Source organism: Myotis myotis, unplaced genomic scaffold, assembly GCF_014108235.1.
Source record: "Myotis myotis isolate mMyoMyo1 unplaced genomic scaffold, mMyoMyo1.p scaffold_m19_p_3, whole genome shotgun sequence".
NCBI lineage: Eukaryota > Metazoa > Chordata > Mammalia > Chiroptera > Vespertilionidae > Myotis > Myotis myotis.
Window position 1 is genome coordinate 172,935,492 of NW_023416335.1, and position 24,309 is coordinate 172,959,800.

Genomic DNA, 24,309 nt, shown 5'->3' on the forward strand with positions numbered 1-24,309 from the left:
CTGCAGTCGGTTGTTTCTGGAGACTATAACACATGGTACACTTTTCCTTCAGTGTTTTGTAAATATATATTTAATTCTTAATGTGAGATTACTTTCAGATGTAGTTTCAAGGCAAACTCTTTCAGAGAGGTTTTGCATTTACCAGGCACTCATGATCACTTGCATTTGCTGAATTTTTGGTTAGAAGCTTTTATGACCACCCAGGTAGTAGAAATTAAGGCAGCAAGCCTGGGTAAGGTCTGAATTACTAAGAGACATATTTTTCTCTTTTATTCATCACCAAGTTTTCAGGCAGGGATTTATTTTGTACATACCTCCAAAGGGGATGTTTATATCTAATAAATGCTACAATCAACCAGTCAATGTAGTCATTGTGAGTGAAGCTTTATGCTGTGAGGTGGCCATTTATTGAATTTCTCATCTTGTGAGTCTCCCTCCCCCCCCCCTTTTTTTGGTCTTTTATCTTTATGCCCTAAGCAGCCATTAAAAACAAGCCCAAGATCAAACTCACCAGGGTTCGCCTCTGCTTGTTTCCACTTCTGATTGGTTCTTACTTCCTTGCCTGGTTATCAGAGCCATGAGAAAAATTTTTGCAAATTGTAATCAGCATTTCAAAGTATTTTCAGGTGGTTGGTTGTTCAGTTAAGGTGTTTAGTTTGCCATAATGCCGAAAGTATACATTTTGTGATTTCCACACAGAAAGAAGAAAAAGAAGGTACAGTTGGATTAGAAAAATTAACTGGGAAATGCTGCTTGTAATATTGTAAGAAAAAAAACATACAAGGATAAATTAATTGATCTCTTAGTCATAAAGACCTGGAGAAAATGGAAGATCCTGACATTTACAATTTCCCGAATGGGGAGTAAAGAGATAGAGGAAACGAGATTTTGTGATAGGTAGTTTCCTGCACAATCTGGCATTTTTAGCTCAGGATGGAGTGGTGCTCTCCAGAAGAAATTTTAGAATAGAAAGATAGAAAGGGTAGAGCAGTTTTAGAGTGAGTATAATTTCATTGATATATTCACAATGGAGAATAATTTAACTTTCCATTCTTACACCTTGTCCCCAGTCGAGATACTAACACTCTAATCCCTGTATACGTGGAAATTAAGGGGCATGCATTTGTTGCATACCTGCTGGTACAAATAAAACTATCAGGGATGAATAATATATTTGAGAACAAAAACATCCATTGGGCTTTAATTTCACAATTTAGTTTCCATGACAAACAGAAGAGTTGAACTATGATTTGTGAGAAAAGAAGCATGAAATATACTGTTAGAACAAACATTGCCCTTTGGAAAATTCTCCTTGACTTCTCCCTTGTGCAAAGCAGGAAACCATGCACATACCTTGCATTTTCCTATTGAACTTTTCTCATACTGTCAGCCAGAAGCTATGTGAACATAAATATACCAGAGACACATAAAAGGAAAATTGAATGGCAGTTGCAATTTGCTTAATTCTGCTTATGTTACACATTTTTCTTATATGTATGGCCAATTGCTATGTATAGATATTTAACTCTCTTGGTTTACAAGAGGTTTGTTCTCATGAGTTTTGCTCTTATACAGCTTATAATCAACTTGAGAAAACAAGGGGAAAGAATATATGATTCTAACAATTTAGGAAAGATTAAATGCTTAGCCTGTAAGTGCAGTGGGAGTGCAGAGAACGCCAAGCTTTGTGTGAAATTGACTGGGATAAGGTTTCATAGAACAAATGGAGTTTCATATAAAGATATGGAAAATTTGAGGCAGGGTAGGGAATAGTTAAACACACTACGGTATATCAGGGCGTGGGAATGGCAGAAAGACATAAGTGCAAATAAGTTACCATGTTGATGAAAGGAGAAAGAAATATGAAACCAAGATTAGGATAGGTTTTAATTACATAATAGAAATATTAGTAACCACAGGAGAAAGTTTTGTTATAGATTTATACCATATACTAGAGGCCCGGTGCACAAAAATTTGTGCACTCGGGGGGGGGGGGGAGGGGGTCCCTCAGCCCAGCCTGTGCCCTCTCGCAGTCTGGGACCCCTCGGGAGATAACGACCTGCTGGCTTAGGCCTGCTCCCGGGTGGCAGAGGGCAGGCCCAATCCCTAGGTGCAGCCCCTGGTCGGGCTCAGAGCAGGGCCGATTGGGGAGTTGAGACACCGCCCCCTGACATGCACAGAGCAGGGCGATCGGGAGGTTGTGATGCCACCCTCAGTCATGCTCAGGGTAGGGCCCAATTGGGGGGTTGGGGCACAGCCCCCTGTCACACTCAAGGCAGGGTCGATGGGGAGGTTGCGGCGCCACCCCCTGTCACACACAGAGCAGGGCCCATCAGGGGGATGGGGCTCTGTACCCTGTCAAGCACAGAGCAGGGCCAATCAGGGGGTTGGGGCGCTGCCCCCTGTCATGCACAGAGCAGGGCCCATCAGGGGGTTGGGGCACCGCCCTCTATTACCCACAGAGTAGGGCTGATCAGGGGGTTGGGGCACCGCCATTCTCACACTCAGGGCAGGGCCGATGGGAAGGTTATGGCTCTACCCCGTCACACACAGAGCAGGGCCCGTGGGGGGTGGGATTGGGGCGCCGCACCCTGTCACACACAGAGCAGGGCTGATCAGGGGGTTGTGGCCCCACCCCCTGTCACACACAGAGCCACAGGGTGATCAGGAGGTTTGGGCGCTGCCCCCTGTCACGCTGATCCCGGTGCCGGGAGACCTTGCGGCTCCACTGATCCCGGTGCTGGGAGGCATATTACCCTTTTACTATATAGGGTAGAGGCCTGGAGCATGGGTGGGGCTGGCTGGTTTGCCCTGAAGGGTGTCCTGGATCAGGGTGGGGGTCTCCACTGGGGTGCCTGGCCAGCCTGGGTGAGGGGATGATGTCTGTTTGCAGCTGATCACACACCCTTCAGGGTAGGGGTCCCTACTGGGGTGCCTGGCCAGCCTGGGTGAGGGGATGATGGCTGTTTGCAGCTGGTCACACACCCTTCAGGGTGGGAGTCCCCACTGGGGTGCCTGGCCAGGCTGGGTGAGGGTCTGAGGGCTGTTTTCAGGTTGGGGGTAACTAAAGCTCCCAACCGCTCCTTTGTCTTTTTATTCTGGGACAGCTTTAGCTTTGAGGCTTGGCTCCAGCTCTTAGGCCTCCGCTGGTGAAAGTAGGTTTCTGGCTTTTGCTTACAATGTTGTGATCTGGCTGGCTGAATCCCGGTGACTAAAGCAGTTTTCTGGGCTTTTGTTTAGCTTCTATATTTGTTACATAGTTGCTTAGAGTTGCAGCTCAGAGGCCTGCAGCGGCAAGCGGGGAACGTTGGAGTCCTCCGTCACTGAAGCAAGCAAGCCTCATGTTAGTTTCAAGCTGCCTGGCTGCCGGCCGCCATCTTGGCTGGCGGTTAATTTGCATATTGCCCTGATTAGCCAATGAGAAGGGTAGCGGTCGTATGCCAATTACCATGTTTCTCTTTTATTAGATAGGATATGCTAGATAATATGAAGCTACTGAAGATTCTTGTGCAGAGGGCTGACATGTTGAATGCGTTCAAAGTTTAGCTTCATCAAGGTGTGTGGAAATATAGGATAAACTCAATGCTGGAACTGGGAATATATTTTGTTAGGAAAGAGCCCACCTATTAGTAATACTATCTTTATTTGGTTGTACAAATATTAAATATATAGTATTGTAAATATAAAATATTAATGTATATACATATATATTTTGCTGTTTTAGAGGAATTCCAGGGAAGAAATGTGGCACTATCATACTTACAGCAGAGGAACTAAACTGTTGCAGGGTAAGTCAATTTCTTTGGTTTAAATTGTGTTACCAACACTAACTTTAAATAATATTTCTGAAAATCTACACAAATGATTAACTTGAGTAATTGTAGCAAATTTAATTGAAAGTATGTGTTAAATTAATTTATAACTCATTAAATATCACTTTAGATACTTAGTACTTTAACCAGAGAGACTATATTCTGTAGTCCCAAGAGAATAATCAGTTAGTTTAATGATCTTTTTATAGAATAGAAAATTTCCAAATAAAACCTAATGTCATTATCATTTGGGAGAGGCATTAATATAAGGAGTTGTCAGTTGTACCAATCAGTTTAGTTCTTGCAAAAATTTTGAAGATTTATGTGTGACTTTGAAGGAATATTTCTAGTCATTTGACCTTGTCCCTTTTGCATGACATACCCATGTTTCCCTATTTCTAATTGAATTAATTCAGAATATATACAGTCCCATCTTTTGTTAGCTTGGTAAGTCCACATTTGAAAGAAGGACCAACTACCACTCCAACTAGAAACAAGTGCATAGTCAGTATTTTTAGAAAGCTGCTATTTTTAGTCGTGATTTGCTGATACAGCCATTGACTCATGTTCAGTGATTTCATTGTTGTCAAGATGAGCTGAGAGCTGGAAGTAATGAGGGTTCTGAATCAGAAGTCAGTGCTGTCTGTTCTGAGTGGCCCAATGGGTCCCTGGGAATTGTTATTTTGGAGGAAAAGAAATTACGTTTTAGTACTCTTTATTTACAATGTTTGCTTCATGATTTTACGAACAGCTCCCCCAAAGTACCAAAACTTAATACTTTGACATTGGCTGTAGTTTTTATACAGAGAGCTATTAATTAGTACCTGAGTTTTTCACTTTAATTCCCAGAGGTTTTATTTATTTATTTATTTATTTATGATAATCTCTATGGCTTTATATACATAAGTATGTATATATATAAAGGCAATATGGTCAGAAAAACATCATATTACTTGCCTGCAACTGCTGAAACGAGCATTTCAATTAACTATGCACCTTTGTGACTCTGGGGGCTGGGATAGTGAAATAACAAAAGGAACGTATAATAAGAGGCTTGTGGAGATAATTAAAGAAGAATATTAGAATTTAAGCAGTTAGAAATGCATTCAAAGCGAAGGCCTTCCTATTCTTTTTCCTTATTCTTTGTCTTTATTCCCTGGGCAGGTCACAGCCACCTCAGTCTCAGTTCTCTCATGTGTAAAATGCCAGAAAACTACTTACAGTATAAGCTGTAAAAGACCACCTGACTTGAACCGGGTTTGGTTTTGCAAGTAATTTGTGCTTTGGCTTATTAAGTCACCTGATTGCTCTGAGTTTCACTTTTCATGTTTACAAGGGGTGATGGGGGCGGGGGAGGGAGCCAAATATTTGAACAGGTAACTAGAATATTTTTAAAAATTTTCCCATCTCTGAAAATTGACTACTATATCATTAAATCTGAAAATCTAATGTATATGAAAGCATTTTATGTATACTAAAATACTTTACAAAAATACTGCAGTTATTTAAATACAGGAATAATACCCACCACCATCCTATTTTTCAGTTAAACTGGCACAATGATTTCTTTTAATGATATCATCTAATCATCTATTACACTTCTTGTTTCTGAATTTCTTTGTGTATGATGATAATGAGTTTTGTATAATGATGGAGGAAAGAGGAAAAAGAAGTTCCAAGTCAATAAGATACTTCTTCTTTACAGTGACATTAACATGCTGTTTTGTCAAAATCTGGTATTAAGGTGATTTTGTATAAATATGCCAGTGAACACATTATTATTCATCTATTTCAAAAGAAAATCAAGATACTGAGGCATATATTGCGTATGGCCAGGCTGCATCTTATGGCCAGGATGTCATGAGGGGTACAGTGGTTGAGCGTTGACCTAGGAACCAGGAGGTCACAGTTCGATTCCCAGTCAGGGCACACACGTGCCTGGGTTGTGGGCTCGATCCCCAGCGTGGAACCTGCAGTAGGCAGCCGATCAGTGATTCTCTCTCATCACTGATGTTTCTATCTCTCTCTCCCTCTCCCTTCCTTTCTGAAATCAACCCAAGCCTGTGCCCTTGACTGGAATCAAACCCAGGACCCTTCAGTCCACAGGCCAACACTTTATCCACTGAGCCAAACCAGCTAGGGCAAACTGCTGATATTCTTAGGACCTCCCCCAGATGGCTCCTCTGCAGGGAATACAAAAGCATCATTTGAGTGATGTATAAGCCATAGCTTACAAGTAACTTGAAATTATCCGCAAAGAATATTTGTTATTCTGATTGAATGGTTCAGCAATATTGTACAAACGTGCTAGTCTCAGAAATGGAAGCTTGGAATACAATGGTGAGAAAAACACAACCAACCACCTTGGGCCTTGTTTTTAATGAACACGGCTTGTGGGAAATGCAGACAGCTTGTGGGAAATGCAGATGACTGTGCAGGTAAATATGTCATGATGTTTACTAAGTGATCAAATATATTATGGGAAAGACAGTGGAAAATCTAACTTATAAGAGGGAGGATGTCATGTGGGCCTCTGTGAACAAAGGACATGCAAGCTAAGCCCCGAGGAATGGTTTGCCTGCTGCAGGGCAGTAGGAATTCCTGCAGTGTGCACAGCTCCTGTAAGGTCCTAAGGAGGAAGAGGAATGTGTCCGGTGTTTGGTGACACGGGCCTAGGAGTGGGGGACGATTGAGGTAATACTTTGCCAGATGAAGATGGAAAAGGCAGCTCAGAGCCCATTTGGTGTTCAGCTTCATTCATTCATTCATTCATTCATTCATTCATTCATTCATTCATTCAGTTAGTTAATTCTCACCTGAGGATATTTTTTCCATTGATTTTTAGAGAGCAGAAGGGAGGAGGAGAGACAGAGAAACATAGATGTGAGAGAGACACATAGATTGGTTGCATGATCCCCAACCCGGGCCGGGGATGGGGCCTGCAACCAAGGTATGTGCCCTTGACCTGACTTGATCCCAAGACCCTTCAGTTGGCAGGCCTATAGTCCAACTACTGAGCCAAACTGCCTAGGGCTGGTGTTCAGCTTTGTAGACCATTTTAAGAGCCTGTTTATCTGAAATACAGGAGAAAGCCTTGGAACATTTTTGTTATGTACAGAAGTATTTCTTTCACATTTTAAGAACATGTCTGCTAAATGGAGAATGGATTGGATTGGATAGGTCCAAGAGAGGAAGAGGGAGAAAGGAATCAATGCCACACTGTACAAGTGCAGGTGAGAGAGGAGGTGGGCTTGGGCTAGAGTGGTGCCAGTGTAGCTGAAGTGAAAATTTGAGGAAAGTTTTAGACTCAGAACGTTACAACTTAGTGAAGAAATGTGTAAAGGGTAAGGAAGAGGGAGAAATTGAGAACAACTCTTTGATCACTTGAGTGGATGATGAACCACTAATTGAGCTGGGAAAATTATAGGAGAAGCAAGTTAGATTTGAACTTGCTAGAAATGCCTGTGAAATATTCAAGTGGATTTCTTCAATAGGAAGTTTGTTGTACTGATGTGGAGCATTGAAGAAAAGTTTGAAAATTCTCTCAGGTGGTACTAAGCATAAGAGGTTAAAAAAGAAACAAATGCCTTTGCAGTGATGCCTGTATATTTCTGAAAATAAGTAAATGCTTGGATTTTTTTCCTTATAAATTGGATACCTTTTGTGCTTGTTACAGATGAAATCCCCGCTATGTTATTAACCTGAATAATAGCAAAATATATTTTTTCCTAAATTTATATAATTTGATACATTGAAAGAAATCTTTATTTTGAATTGGTTATTCATGTTGTAAGCCTTAAGGTATATAATTTGAAAAATTACAGCTTGGTATTACATTCACCAATGATCATGTGAAAATTTATTTTTAAACAATACTTGATCTGTTTGAAGCTTAATTCACAACCAGTTTGAAAAATACACATTTTATTGATCTATTAATGCCTTTCAAGTATATCAGAATGTTTTTTGGGAGTTTGTGTTTTGATTCAGGTGCTTTGGGAAAATATCTTCAAGGGGCTATTTATTTTTCTGTGACAAGAACAATGTCCTCGTCCCATGTTATTAGAAAACTACTCTCACCCAAGGGCATGTAATATATAGGAAGATGAAAGGGCATTCGAAACAAATAACGCAAAACAAAACAAAACAAAAACCCCAGCCCTTTCTTCTCAATTTGACTTTATAGTTTGATCACCCAGGTGATTCTCTCACTACTTCCTTAATGGATAGTATATCCATTTTTAATCTTGAAACCTTAGATTTGAAAAGTGATCATGGTTGAGGAGCTTGAGTTATTAATGATATTCTTATTCTTGCTTGTGTTCCCGTTGTAATTTTCTTTGAAATGTGTATTGTAACTATACCTGCTTAGAAGCATAATGCCTGCTTTAATATGAGTATTCCTCTGGTAGAAGATATCACATCTGTATTCTAAATAACGAAGTAAAATGACACTCTTATCGATACTTTTGAAAATGAGAAATCTAGACCTATAAACTTCTCTGAGGATTGCTTGAGAAGTGTTTATTAAGTATATCAATGAATGAATGAAAAACAGAGAGCATCATCTCTGGTATAGTGTTCTGGAATTACTGAAAGGAAATAAGGAGAATTTAGGTAGATGCTTAATCAATATTGCGGGACTCTGCAAAGAAATGGTTGAATAAGAAAGTGCCTTTTTAGTCGTTGTTAACATTTTCATCAAATAGGATTTGAAACTATGACCTCTTGATTTAATCTGAATTACTTTGACCCTCTACCTCTTTCCAAAATTGTTAGCATTTTCTTTCAGTTAAAAAAGCAAGCAAACCAAAATAGTAATTTTATTCTTGAAATAGCTAGTATTTTCTACTTTATTAAAAGCTTACACTACCTAATTGAATAATAGTTCATATCTTTGATTTATTATACCCCAGTTTGATTAACTTTAAGCTAAATTACGTAGACTATGGATGCTTGAGTATATAAACTGAAAAAAATGATTGGTTTGGCATAGTGATCAACATGTTACATGTTTAATTTAAATTACAAATGAAAATGAAGGTGCTTTGTTTTTCTTCAAGTCCAATGCAATGTAAATTATTTTAATATGTAGTTATGGAGATATTGTGGAGCACTCTGTATAATTAAGAAAAACACTTTTTTCCCCTCCAGATAGTAAACTATGTGGTCAAAGTCTGTATCAGTCTTGTTCCTTATCTAATCATCTAAAACATCTTAACATCTAATAAATGAGAGATACTTAATAGATGTTTAGTAAATATTTCCACAGGAATTTAAAAAATTCTTATGTTCTAAAAATGTGTACTTGAATAACAGGAGAAATGAATGAAGATTTGTCTTATGATATTGGATACCTAGAGTTATCTAGCTTAATATCACTTTTCAGAGGAAAATTGTTACAGATTTTAAAGTTATAATTTTGTGACTAGAACAAACACAAAGTCAAGTTTTCAGTCTCATGGTCCTTTAAAGCAATTTTATGTTGTCTGGGATTCTCACACACTTGGCCATTTGCAAGAAAATTTCACAAATTTGTTTTCTTCTCAAATCTTATTTGTGATCTGTAGTTTCTGGTTATTTGTCATCCAGATTTTGAGCTATTATATTCATTTTGTTTTCAGGATGCTGTTCTGATGCAATTTTGTGCTAACAAGTTGGACAAGAAGGACTTCTTTGGAAAATCAGATCCTTTCCTTGTGTTTTACCGAAGTAATGAAGATGGCAGGTAGATTTATATTTTATGCATTTTAATACTATAATGAGGATGCTATTTGAATTATTTATCTCAGAGAAGCTCATTAAATTGATAAACAGAGTACAATATTTTTATTTTAAAAATTGATATGATTTCCATCTCAATAAGAGTGCATCACTTTCTAAGTGTTTCATATGTTCTGTTTGATATTTAAAATGAATGATTTTCAGCTTCATGGAAACATTTCCTCTTTACTTTTTATAAAATTATAATGTCTTAATAGTATGGAAGAATTATATTTTTGTAGACATATGATGTGTTTTGTTATAGACTTTATTTTCTTAGAAAATGAAATGGACTTTATGTGTTGATTTTTTTAATACTATAGGGTTGTTGTTGTTTTTCAATAACATCTAACATTCAGTAAAAATTTTTATTACATTCCTGTAATTTGAATATTTTTAGCAGTCATTATTAGACTGGTTTCTATTTGGTTTGAAAATGTATCCATGGGTTATAGAGTGTAATACATATGACTCTACCACTAAATACATTTTATTGTTTTCTTTGATTCATATTGTAATGTCAGTATTTGTGGGAAAGTTTAGCAGTTAAAATTATGGGCTAAGTTTTTGTTGCTGTGGTTTAAGTCATGATGCTACTACTTACTAGCTATGGGATCATAGGCAAGTTTTTCAATACATGTGAAACTCAGTTTTCCCATCTGTAAATGGACTAATAATTACATCTACCTCATAGGGTTGTTGAGATTATTACATGGGTTGCTATGCAAAAAGCATTCAGAAGCTTACCTATAACATAAGAATAGTTTAAATGTTAGCTGCTGCTGTTATTATTTTATAGTAAGGTGTTTTTTATATTGTTTTTCTTAACTATGCATAATAAAATATGAGCTAAAGAGGAAACATCATTTAGAGATTAAAAATTAGGGGACTGGAATAAAAAAAAATACCTGTTGATAGTGCTACACTTATAAATATAGTTATATAATATGTTAATGTTATGTAATAAGTATGCAATATGTTACATAAAAATAAAAGTTTGTTATTTAAAATGAATACATTGGGCAGTAGAAAACAATGCTTTTCTTATTATGGGATTTTTTTTTAATGCAGATACTGGGCAATTCTTGGCTATCATGGCATCCTATTATTAAATTTTGCATACTTCTCTTCTGTTTTGGTAGTTAGGATGTCAGAGTAATATTTGCATTTAAACACTGATTTTATCCATGTGAAAAATATTGGACAATAAAGAAAATAATCATATTTGCATGTCATTTTAAAGATACAGAAAAATTAAAGAATGAGCTCAGAATTTCTTGAATCACAATGTTCTTTTGTTTCCTCTTTTCTGAACTACTTGTTTCTTGAATTTTCTATTTTTATTCTTCTAGTTTTCTTCATTGATAAAGATTAGTTACACATTTCAATTTATCACACATTTAATGCTACTGGTGAGAGTTACACTGCAGGAATTTATTATGCTTGTCTGAATGATAACTTAGTCATTAAATGAAATCTCAATATTAAGAAATTAAAGTACATACAAGTAATAAAAATATCTCAAATTATTTAAAAAAACAACTACTACTAAAATTTGATAAATCTCATTTCAGAAAATTTCCCACAAATATAGGGTGTCCAAAAATGTATACATATACTTTGAATAACTATAAAGGCAATGTTTACTAAAATGCATTTTATTTTCAAAATTGAGCTATCAGCTATTAAAGTGTATATACATGTTTTGGGACACCCTGTATTTACACACATAAAACTAGTTCACAAGCTAGATGCAAGTATAAATACTAAGACATATTTATTAGTACATTAATATATATATGTTTTGTTTTAAATGAGTAAAAATGCATTTACTTTTCACTATTTATAAGCCTCTATTTAAAAAAATATATATATTTTTTTATTGATTTCAGAGAGGAGTGGAGAGGGGGAAAGAGAGACAGAAACATCAATGATGAGAGAAAATCATTGATTGTCACCTCTTGCATGCCCACAACTGGAGATAGAACCAGCAACCCAGGCATGTGCCCCAGATAGAAATTGAATCTGGGACCCTTCAGTCTGCAGGCCAACACTCTATCCACTGAGCCAAACTGGCTGTCTCTATTTTTGACTGTAAAGATTTTAGTCTTATTTTTAGCATTTATTTGAATATGGAGCTATTTCAAAAACTGCCTGTTGCTGAATGTGTTTAAGGCTCATTTTATAGGAAAGAATAAAACTAATTTCCACCAGAAGCATTATTAAAAACCTTAATAATATGTGATTATAAATTTTTCTTTTCTGCTTTCCCATTAATTTGGTAACTTGACCTGTATTTATAATTAGGTAATATTTTTCCTTTAGAATAGCTATTTTTTGTTAAATGGCTTCATTTAAAGTACTTTAATACATATTATTTAATACGTTTTTCTTATAATGCTATTTATAATATATGCATACACTTTATATTTATAAAACAACTAGTGGCCCGGTGCATGAATTTGTGCACACTGAAAGGAAATTAATTAGAAGAAATATTTTAATATCGCTATTCGCCCTTTCTCTATAATAGAAGTGTCAACCAAATTCACGATCGACAATGACAGATAGAAACACGTGCATGCAAATAGTGCCAGCAAGAGCTTGATATGTATCACACATGTGCGAGTCAACTTAGCCTTTTATATCTATAGATAAACTTGCTTAATTAAACCTGCTTTCTGATTTAGCTAAACTTTTTCCAGCCCAGCGAAGCACCCCAACTTCTCTTTCCAGTAATTGTCAGCAGCACAGCAGTAAATATCAACACGAAGCAGATTATTATTGTAGATCATGCAGAGAGAACAAAGGGTAAAATATGTAACTGCAGCAGTGTTTGACTATATTCTGTGCAGTGAGAAAACCTGAAGTCATTTTGAAGGTCCACCATTACTTCTTTTCAGTCTGGTCAAGTTTCTAAGCTTTCTAAATCTCTGTTTTCCGGCTAATGAAAATAAAATAGGATTCCACCAAGTCTCCTATCTACCGACTCCGGGACTTCTGGGAGGATCGAATGAGATGAGGCTCGTGAAAACACTTCACAGACATCTGGTTACAGTGTAAAATGTTTCCACCTGGCTATAAAGCAAGCCGTGTTCCTGGGCTGAAGAAACTGCAAGGAGGCTAGTTGCTAGGAAGAGGAAGCGGGGCGTTGCCACATGATGTCATTACCTTGATGGTTGGACACTTAGCACATTACACACACACACACACTCTTGAATGTTAGAAAGAGCTATATCAGACTCCTGTCAGAATTTTCATTAGTGACAGTAGCACTGGAATTTCTGGTGAGATTTTGCTGTCTGTATCACATCTCATGTATTACAACTGAAAATGATTAGTCAAAGACAGATGACTACCTGGCTCATAAATACCTCACTAAGAAGATGATGCACTGTCTTGAAAGAAGTTTCAAGTGTCAAAGTATTTAATTACTATGGTTGGTGATATTAGGGCTATAACAGAAGTTTTGATTTAACCTTAAGCAAAGAGGCCAGAAAGAAGTCAGTAGATTTTTGAACATGTGGGTGTGAAATAGTCAGTTAGTTGCTCCTCATTCTTTCTATCTATCTATCTATCATCTATCTATCTATCTATCTATCTATCTATCTATCTATCTATAATCTATGTATCTATCTATGTATCTATGTATCTATCTATCTATCTATCTATCTATCTATCTATCATCTATCTATCTATCATCTATCTATCTATCATCTATCTATCTATCATCTATTTATCTACCTAATCTATCACCATACCGAAGACTTAATACATAGTAGAATATGATACAAGAGAAGAAGAGAAGGCAAGGCCCCTTTGTAGATCTTTAAGAATGTATTATATTAAGAAGGAAGGCAGGTATCTTTTTCTGAAACAAAACAATATATGTAATTTTGTCCCTAAGAATGTTTCTTAACCATTTTTTTGTGTACTTTTGCTTTTTCTCATTTGAGTGCCTGTTGGTTTTTTTTTTCCTGCCTACCTCTCCCTGATCCCATCTGTTTTTCTTCCCTCTGCTTTAGATAGCTTGACTACACCTTTCTGAGTCTTCTCTTTTAATAGCTTTTGTCCCCAGTGGTCCCTAAATTGCGTAAGTGAGTCAATTCTGACAGCATTGACTATAGAACTCTTTCAATTTAGTAAGAAGCATGTGTTTCTTTAGATGGGTGAGGATACTACCAGGAAAGGGACGGCACTATGCCATAATTCTTACAATGAATACTTGATCTCTTCAAATATTTCTATTTGACATCTTAATAGAAACAAACCTTCTTGCCGTAATGGAAGAAGATAGACTCAAAGGCTTTACAAAAGAGATTATTTGCTTGTGGGGGTTAAGTGCACAATGTTCACTATGGCAATTCTCATGTTCATGACTGTTAGAGAGAATCCTGTCTTTAGAATACATCACGACTAAGGATTGGTGAGGACCAGGTTTATGTACTGTTCTAACCAAGACTCTTTTAAACATTTTTTAAAAATATATTTTATTGTTGTTTTTTTTTATAGAGAGGAAGGGAGAGGGATAGAGAGTTAGAAACATCGATGAGAGAGAAACATCCATCAGCTGCCTCCTGCACACCCCCTACTGGGGATGTGCCCGTAACCAAGGTACATGCCCTTGACCAGAATCGAACCTGGGACCCTTCAACCTGCAGGCTGATGCTCTATCCACTGAGCCAAACTGTTTAGGGCTATTTTAAACATTTTATAGCTCATGAACTGCTGCATAATTCACACCAGGCAAGAACATTTACAGGACTCTATTAATGTCTAGAGATTGCATGGTTTGGTGGAAACAACACAGAAAACTGAGTTTGAGGCTCCATGGATTCCAGTTGTGTATTCTTATTGTGTATTCTTGAGTTATCTTCCCTCAAGGAATTCTTCAGATATATAGAGCCAACAGTTTAGCTAAAGAAGGAACCATATATGGAGCTATCTTCCTAAAATTCATGATGTTAATTTAATTTTGTTTAATTAAAATATATTTCTATTGACTTCAGAGAAGAGGGGAGAGGGAGAGAGAAATAGAAACATCAATGATGAGAGAGGATCATTGATAGGCTGTCTTCTGCACACCCCTTACTGGGGATAGAACCTGCAACCCGGGCATGTGCCCTCATCAGGAATAGATCAGGTTCCATAGGTTAAAGGGTGTGCAGGAGGCAGACAATCAATGATTTTTCTCTCACCACTGATATATTTCTGTCTCTCTCTCTCCCTCTCTCTTCCTCTCATAATAAATTCCTGCAATGTTCCTCCCAAACACTGAGCCACGCCAGCCAGGTTCATGATGTTAATTGTAGATAGGCCCTTGGGCTCTGCAGGAGTCCTACTCCTTTTCCTCTATCCATCAACTTTTCCTCTCTCCCAGACTCTTCGGCAGGCTGCCCTCTTCCTTCTTTGCTGATAATCATGCTTCTTGTATCATAAGAAAATGGCAGCAACTGGAGGACTTCCTCATGGTCTCACGATAGCATCGACCCTGTGCTGTGATACTGGGGCTCCTGAAAGTTCCTGGAGAATGACTGTCGGTGCTCCCAAGGGCAACTCCTCCACTGAGGCCCTGGACCCACTCGCATTGCCCAAAGGACGTTGCTCCAGCCTTCCTCCCCTTTCCCTCACGCTTCACAACTTGGTTCCCCTTGCGGATAGTTTCCTTTAGCTTGCGAGCTTTCTGTGGTTGCCTCCTTCTTGGAAAAAAGAAAATTAAAAAGCAACCAACCAACCAACCAACCAACCAACCAACAAAACCAAAAACAAAACCTTTCCCTTGACTAATCTTTCCCCCAATTTCACTTTAAAGCTGAACTCCTCAAAAATGTTCATACGCCCTGCCTCAGTTTCTCTTCTCTTTCTCAAACCCATTCCAATCGGATTTTCATCCCCGATACTCCAACAAAACAGCTCTTCTCAGGGTTTGATAACTCATATTTTTAGCGGCCTGTGGACATTTTCCCCGGTATTAATGTGTCATCACAGTATTTAGAGGTTGTTTACAAAGCAGCTTTAGAATGTATTGATTTTGCAGAACATCATTTGCAGTAAACTTAATTCAAAATCTTATTGCTTTATATTATATTGAGCTAATCTTTAAAGTTTTAAAACCACAAACCCCTTCTTATTAAATGATACAGTAGCAAAAAATGGAATGGCAACATTTATTCTGCACCGAGAGAAAGAATGACTACTAAAATTATATATTATAATTGAATCACAGAAATAACTGAAAATTCTTTTTTTTTTTTTTTTTACAGTTTTACAATTTGCCATAAAACAGAAGTTGTCAAAAATACTCTGAATCCTGTATGGCAAGCATTCAAGATCTCAGTCCGAGCATTATGTAATGGCGATTATGACAGGTAAAATAAATGACAGCTTTTCTGAGAGCTTTGATTATTTACTATAGATGCTGTATTCAATAATCCTAAGTTGCTTAAAAAATTAAAATAGCTTCTTTACTGATGTAATTGTGTATGCACAAAAGAATGAATAATTTATTTATGTTTTGGGGAAGAGGGATAATTTGGTAAGTTAAAATTGGTTAAACTGACTGTATTTCCAAGAAGAAAAATGTGGAAAGTGCTAAAAAGATATTGAATATTAGTTTAAGTTTTTTAACATATTAATATTCAAAAGTCATTCCACAATGTTCACTGCCTCAAGGCTTTCATTTGGTATTGTCTTTCTAGGCTGACATAAGTAAATATATGAAATATAAGACTATGACTAGATATATTATCAACCCTGAAAAACTCCTTAAAATTCTATTTGCAGCACTGCTTTCGTGGTTGCTGAATCTATAGATCTAGTAGGTGGGTGTGGTGGCCCTGAAGATCTTTCCATTATATACCTGAAAATTTCTTAATATCAAAGGTGTATTTTTTTAAAAATTAACATTGATGGGAAGCTTATAATATAAAAACCCCTATTCACCCAAAAAGAAAAGCAAATAAATAGAAAGTAAAAGCTCAGTCTCTTTATTTTATTTATCTCAGTACTTGTATATTAGGAAACTGGGAATTTATTCTGTTAACTAATATCATAGAAGGAACTATTGATTACCAATATGTCATTATTTTTATTCTAAAATGTATCATGCCATTTGATTGTCATTTTATTCCTTTAATTGGATTATAATTTAATTAACTGGTTATCCTTTTCTCTAAGAAGGTGCTTTTCATACTGTAGTTCAGTATCACCTGGTGAACCTTGTAGAAATTCAGGTTCTCAGGCCCTAACCCAGGTTACTGACCCAGGAACTCTGGGGATGAGGTCCAAGGATGCATGTTTTTACAAGCCCTTCCTGGGATTCTGGTCTGTGCTGTGATAAGAAATCCTGTTCTGACACAATGTTTTCAAAAGGAGAGATGTAGCTGAATGTCTCCCTATTGAGGAGGGAGCTCTGTCACACTACACGCCTCTCCCATATACTTTGCCTGCTCCCTTTACAGAATCAGTGCAGATTTTAGAAACCTCGGCTAAGACACAAATTGAATTTAGCAATAAAATGATCAAAGACAAGTTCAAATTACTATGTCAAGCCTTCAGGCGTACACTATTTTGTCTCTAAAAACTACAATTCATTTATTTTGTTTTTGATGGATTTTTTTTTTATTGTGGATAGTATTACAGAGGTCTCCTGTTTACCCCCCTAAACTCCCCGTCCTCCAAGCCCCTATTCCCCCCAGGTCTTCACTACCCTATGGCCCATGTCCATGGGCTATGACATATAAGTTCTTGGGTTTATATATCCTTTTGATCTTCCTAAGTAACTTTATGTGTGCGTTTTTCTCATGGACAGAACAATCAAAGTACAGGTGTATGACTGGGATCGAGATGGGAGGTAAGACATTGTCTCTTATTCTTGCTCTTGGCACTTAATATGCTTTAATAAAATAAGTATACTGAAATGACCATGTTTTTGCATTTTAATTTTGTCCTCTTTTTCCAAATATTGCTGAAGTGTTTACATGAGATTTTAAGAATGAGTGTATTTTCTTTAAAGTGGAGATTAAAATAGAGAGGTCTTCCTCATTTCCAGTAACATAGTACATTTGGATCTGATATTTCTCATGGTATCCAACTTACAGATGTTGTTTTATTTCTGTATCTCACAATCTCTCCGAAGATTCCTATAATCTTTATATCCCATATCATCCATGGGAACACATCTGAGACTTCACCCCTTTCCCTCCAAAACAGACATACCCCTCACAACAAACAATAAAATAAAATGCAAGGGTTATATCTGATGATTACCAGTAAAAATAGTTGTTCCGAGTTCCGCAATTATGGTCTCCCTCTGCACCTCACAGCAGACGTTAAAGACTAAAAAAGAAGGAATGTACTACCTTTTTTCTTTCTTAACTATTGTCCCACTGTTTCTATTGTTTTAAATAGGGTTGATTTTGAGGTGTTTTTAGATGATGTTAAAGCCAAGGTACCCAGTAATGCTCAAATCTCGCCTTGGCCTAGAAAACAGCCTCTCCGGATGGTTCCAGGAAGTGAACACAGGGAGGCCAAGGAGAATGACAAGTTGGAAAACAAAGGGCATTTAATTTTACTTGGCTGCATGCCCTAAATTCCAGCCCAGAGGTGGCTGGTAAATGGAGCTAAAGCATGAGGTTAAAGCTCAAGATCTAAGGCTTTTCTCTCTGCATTGTATGCAAGCCAGCACCCAGGCTGTAAGGGTCTGGATACCTGAACACTCCTATTAATATGGGAACAGGTTGGATCAAAAAGATTGGCCTGTCCTGAGAGGGCACCTCCCCTCACCCTTCTGCTGCTTGGGTAGGAAAATGCCTAATTTACACATACACTCATACACGGTCCATTACGTGTCCTGGAATTTAGCCCAATTATCATTTTCTCCTTTCTAAGGAGTGATAAGGGAGGATGGAGAGAAAGGTAGAGATTATACTCCACACGGCAGCAATTACCAAACAGTTATATAAGACTCAGTGATTTCAGTCTTCAAACTATAACCCAAACATGATTGTGCTAACGTGGCCTAACGTTTTTTGACTTAACGTTTATACCTAGAAATGATCAATGCTTTATCACTGATCTTTGGATTCCTGTCAGATTACTCACTTAATTATTTGTTTATTTAGAGTTTCTTTACACAAATTCTGCATGCATTCTGAAGAAATCTCACAGGATAACCTGATGTGTTTCCATAGGGACTGATGCCTGATTGCTTCACTAAACTTTATTCACTGAGAAAATGAGTTTTGCTCCTCAGAATAAATAGGAAAGAAACAATGCCAATCTGTGTAAAGCAGGCGTTCTGCCTTCTATCATATATCCAATGATATACATCTAGGGTGTGTCATATAAAGTTTTATAATAGATCATATACATTTTAATTGAGAATGGGCAAAAGTTGTGGCCTTTTTCTAGTATTTTCAGGAAATTGGGGGAAATTTTAACTTAAAACTTATAAACTAGGGGTATAAATTCAGATTACATGTGTATCCATGACAATTCAATCCAAATTTGCAAACTGTAGATATTTTATTGTATTGCTTTGACGGGTGAATTTTCATTACTCTCCTGTTGTATTCAGTCTACGTCTGAGCCACAAAATTTTTAAATAGCTTTGAAAGTTAGAATTACCTTGAAATTCAGTTATCTTTTCTTTTGATGTTGGAGTGTTGAGCATTTCTATACAGGATATGACACATTGACTGTTTCTAATGTGCCAGATTTCTTTGAGCACTTTTTATTTTATTTCCCACTTAATTTTCACAATAAGGGATAAATACTATAAAGGCTGGGGTAAAAGTAGGTTTACAATAATTAATAAATAATAATACAGGTATAAACTCTCTTTCACTTACAACTGTAAAGCTACTTTTGCCCCACCCCCCCCATATCGATACCATTTTATAGATGAAGAAACCAACGCAAAGAAGTAAAATGCCCAAATCACACAACTAGTAAATGGTGGAGCCAAGACCCAAACTCTCCAGTATGCTTCCAGTGGTGCATTCATAATTAATACACTATATATTTCTATAACATTATAATTAAAAATTCTGACACTTAAATAAAAGCCTTCAACCTGGACATTGGTCTTATCCTATGATTCTTTGGTAATTGACAATGTGGTGATTAGAGGAATTCAAGGGCTATTTAAGAAAGCTTTTAACATAAGTATGTTATCTGACATTTTATATTATCTGGAAAAATGGATGAAACATTCCCAGGAAGCAAGTCTTGTGTAACAGGCAGTTAGGTAGAGAGAAGTATTACATATTTTGAAAGAATCTTAATAGACATTGAATGGGTCAGTTAAATGTATAAAACACCTGATTTAGATTATGAGAATGATAGCTAAAATGAGATCAAGAGCAAGTGAAAGAGAGATAGGGAAAACATAGAGATAGAGAAAGAGGTCATTTATGAAATGTACTGAAAAGAAGTGAAGGATTTGGATCTTTATATTGGGAAAAATTTTTCAACAAAAACGATGATTTACTTTTTGAGACATGGATTTAGAAACAACTTAAATATTTTGATTTATTTTGTAAGCTCATGTTGTCATTGTATCATCAACTCTTTGGGGAAAGATTGGCATTGGTGGATATGGTGTTGATTAATTTTTAAATTTCACTTCTACATACCACCCATAACAGCACATTCAAAAAAAATCTGGGGAATTAAAGACTTATCCTATATAATAAAAGCCTAATATGAAAATTGACCAAATGGTGGAATGACCAGTTGCTATGATGCACACTCACCACCAGGGGGCAGATACTCAATGCAGGAGCTGCCCCCAGCCCACAGGCCCCAGGCCATCCAAGGCGGGTGCCAGTGGGGTCTCCTCCCTCCCCAACAGAGGGAGGCGACCAGTGGTGGGGGTGGGGCCAGCAAGCGGGCAGCGCCAGACCAGCCAAGGCGGGTGCCAGCGGGGCCCCCCGATTGCCCACCAGTTGCCCCACAGATCATCCCTGATTGCCAGCCAGTCCTAGGAACCCTACCTGTGCATGAATTTCATGCACTGGGCCTCTAGTTGATAATAAAGGGAGTGAAATTAGGAGGGAGAGGTTGTTAGGTGTACTTTAAACATTTCTTGGAAATGAATTATGATTAGTAGAATATTTAGAGGAAGGTTTTGTGATTTTACAAGTGGTATAATAGCTTCTTAATGTTGGGGTAAAATTATCTTTCTTTGATCCAAAATATAGCTTTACATTTTGTATGAAAAATTTCAGTGTAAAAAAATTTTTTTCAGTGTATAATTCTATATAATTCATGTATGCTAAAGCAGCACTTTTCAAAGTTAGCAAAATTATTAGAATGTGGGTGAAATATAAAAGGCAAAATTAAAATCATGATTAAATAATTATTGAAAACCCTTTCAACTAAATAATATGTAGGAAATTATAAAAGCATATTAATCTCCAATAAAAATGAAGTATAAAACTTGTAAAATCCATATATTAATTTTATAATACAGTAAAAATAGACACTGTATAGACTGTTATATAAGTTGATATTCCAGCTTGTGGTTCTGTGTGATATAATAACATAAGGTTATTATACCTTTTCCATGAATTTTTATCTGACATAATTTCCCAAGTTCTTCCCTTAAGTCAGAGTGAATATATGATACCCATTATATTTCATAATGAATGTAATTACCGGCAGAGATTGTTTTCTATTTTTTATGTTTTTTCCCCATCATCTTTAACATTTGTCAAAAATCCTGTGCACTTATCACTCTTTTTAGAAAAGATTATTTGTTCAGTGGATTTTTTTTGACAGTATAAACCAGCATTTTCTAATAGAAATATAAGGTGAGTCACATAAGTAATTTTAAATTTTCTAGTGGCAACATTAAAAAGTAAAAATACACCAGTGAAATTAATGTAATGATATCTTTTATTTAATCCTATATGTTTAAAATATTACTTTAATATAGGGTCAATATAAAAATTATTGATATATTTTACATTTTAAAAATATTTTATTTTATTGATTTGAGAGAGAGAGGAAGGGAGAAGGATAGAGAGATAGAAACATTGATTGGCCACCTCCTGCAGGCCCCTCACCAGGAACCTAGCCAGCAACCTGGGAATGTGCCCTGAACTGGAATCGAACCAACCCCTTGGTTCAGGGGTTGGCACTCAATCACGGAGCCACACCAGCAGGGCAAGAATTTCTTACATTTTTTTTATACTAAATTTTGAAATCTGTTATGTATTTTATGCTTACAGCACATCCCAGTTCAGACTAACTATATTTCAAGTAACCAACCTATATCCACATATGGTTGGTGGCTACCATGTTGGACAACATCATGTAAACTTTAATGAAGTATACAGTCTACATCCTAAATAATTTCATATCAGATGAAATGCTTTCCCAGCATGTAACAGAAGTTTAGAATTATTCCCTTATAAAATGTGGAAAAACTGTTCAGATATCTATATTATTTTGTGTATAAATTTAACCATAAGAAACCAAGAAATAATGTGATCTTTCATCTAGAGAGAATATTTTGTTCAAAGATTCAAGTGGAAAATGCTTGACAGTGTTACTTGCTTACAATTACATTTTCTTTTACTATAGCTAGGTACTTCAGATAGTTGAGATGATGATATTCACAGACTTTCAGAAGTGGTGTAGTCTTGAGTCACAATTCTGATGGTGTGTTTGACTCAATTCATCAACTTGAAATTATTTCTGAGGCAAACGTCTCGGGTGTCTATGAGGCCTACAAAAATGTGGTAATGCTGTTGAGCAAATAACCAGTTGACATGAAATGAGGTACCTTGCCTTGAGTTCCTCTAGAACAGAAGAAATGTAGTCATTTGTCCTTTTTTATTTCAACAATTAACAGTGGCTTAGCATGCAGAGGCATTACTTGGCCTTGATATGAATAATCAGTTTAAATGGACTTAATTTTCCACAAGTTAAACCACTTTGCTTAAATCACCCCCATAGTCCCCACCATTTCTTCAAGGAATGTGCAAAATGAATGTTTAAATCTCATTTTAACAATTGAAAACCTGAAGTGCTGAGGAACTGACTAGCCTTGGTTACAAAGCAATCAGTGGAGGTATCCTTGAAAAGCTTCACTTGATGGAAGTTGCTTCGGCTGACTTTGTGCGGCTTAAATTAAAATTCAGGGAGCATGAGTGGAACAGCTCTGCATTACGTCCGTGTGGCTTTAATGCGGGACTGATTGTAAAAGGGCCACCAAGGGGTGACTGTCTCCCATAAAATGATGATGTGAAGAAAGGGCTCAGCCAGTGAACTGCTTCTGATGTCTATTATCACTCTGTATTTTATCAAATCTAGTCATTTTAAATAGTGATACTTTTTTTTTTAAAATATATTTTATTGATTTTTTTAGAGAGAGGAAGGGAGAGAGATAGAGAGTTAGAAACATCAATGAGAGAGAAACATCGATCAGCTGCCTCCTGCACATCTCCCACTGGGGATGTGCCCGCAACCCAGGTACATGCCCTTGACCGGAATCGAACCTGGGACCTTTCAGTCCGCAGGCCGATGCTCTATCCACTGAGCCAAACCGGTTTCGGCAAATAGTGATACTTATTATCAGAGCAAACTTCATTTATCTGTGAAATGTGTATGGATGCTGTCAGCTTTTAGTTACCTTTGAAGATAATATTTGATAAATGCACAAAATGATGTTTTGTTCCTGTGATTATGCATCATCCTGGAATGAAGTAAGTGTTACTTGTAAGGTGTCTAAGACATGATAACTCATTTAAGAGGAGCATGTGTAAATCTTTTATATTTTTTCATTTATTTTAAATATCTTCACATATTCTAATTAACCCTTTTCTAACAATAGCCCTCTATTTGCTTGCAGTTAACTCTGTGTCCTAAAAGCATATTCAATAGACAAAATTCAGCCGCTTTCCTTGTTCCACTACCTATCACTTCTTTGAGACTTAAAAAATGTTGATAAATGGAATTGCATAATATACATATTGCTTACTGACATACTATTGTTTCTTCCACCTATTAAATTTTTAAGTAATTTTTTTGTTTGTTTGTTTTTGTTAATCCTCACCCGAGCATATTTTTTCCATTGATTTTTAGGGAGAGTGGAAGAGAGAGGGAAAGACAGAGAAAAACATTGACGTGAGAGAAACATGTCCATTGGTTGCCTCCTGCACAAGCCCTGACCAGGGCCTGAGCTGGGGAGGAGCCTGCCACCTAGGTATGTGCCCTTGACCAGAATTGAACCTGGGACCCTTTGGTCCATAGGTCAGTGCTCTATCCACTGAGCAAAACCGGCTAGGGCTTAAGTAATTTTTTTAAATCACTTTTGGAAAAAAATTGTTATTGAGCATTTATTATGTACTAAAGTGTTTTCCAGGTGATAACAACTAATGAAAAACTCCAATCTTCATATAATAATATTTTTAATTTTTCTTAATATGTTTTGTTATATTCTTCCACTCACCTGGAGTGATTTTGGATTCTATCAGATCTATATTTCAAGGGGGGAAAAAAGCTTGTTCTAATTTTCAGTAAAAAGAAAATTATATATACATTGACCCTTTACTATAAGATATTTGCAGGATAGATTTGGGGATATTTCAGGGTTGGCCATGTGCTTTTTTATCACCATAAACTTGCTTAGATAACCTTGACACTTTGAAAGCTGTTCTGTGTTCATTTTTGCCTGTTGGTTTTCTGTTCAGGCCCAATTTAATGCTATCAATTGTCAGAAAGC

At 36.6% G+C, this 24,309-nt stretch overlaps 1 protein-coding gene across 14 annotated transcripts in view; it reads left to right on the top strand.

Moving 5' to 3' along the window:
- The window catches only part of CPNE8 (copine 8), a 197,581-nt gene that overhangs the window by 87,418 nt on the left and 85,854 nt on the right, over window positions 1–24,309 (top strand). For 10 of the 14 annotated variants that reach the window (XR_004966369.1, XM_036301658.1, XM_036301655.1 and 7 more), the window contains 4 exons: window positions 3,725–3,788; window positions 9,437–9,540; window positions 15,839–15,943; window positions 17,386–17,427. Coding sequence is in view for 13 of the 14 variants with exons in the window: in XM_036301658.1 (XP_036157551.1) it covers window positions 3,725–3,788; window positions 9,437–9,540; window positions 15,839–15,943; window positions 17,386–17,427 (315 nt within the window). In the remaining variant the exon portion in view is untranslated. Of the gene's footprint in view, window positions 1–3,481; window positions 3,557–3,724; window positions 3,789–9,436; window positions 9,541–15,838; window positions 15,944–17,385; window positions 17,428–24,309 lie in introns of those variants that run through there. The other 4 variants (XM_036301664.1, XM_036301653.1, XM_036301665.1 and 1 more) reach the window with 4 other exon arrangements.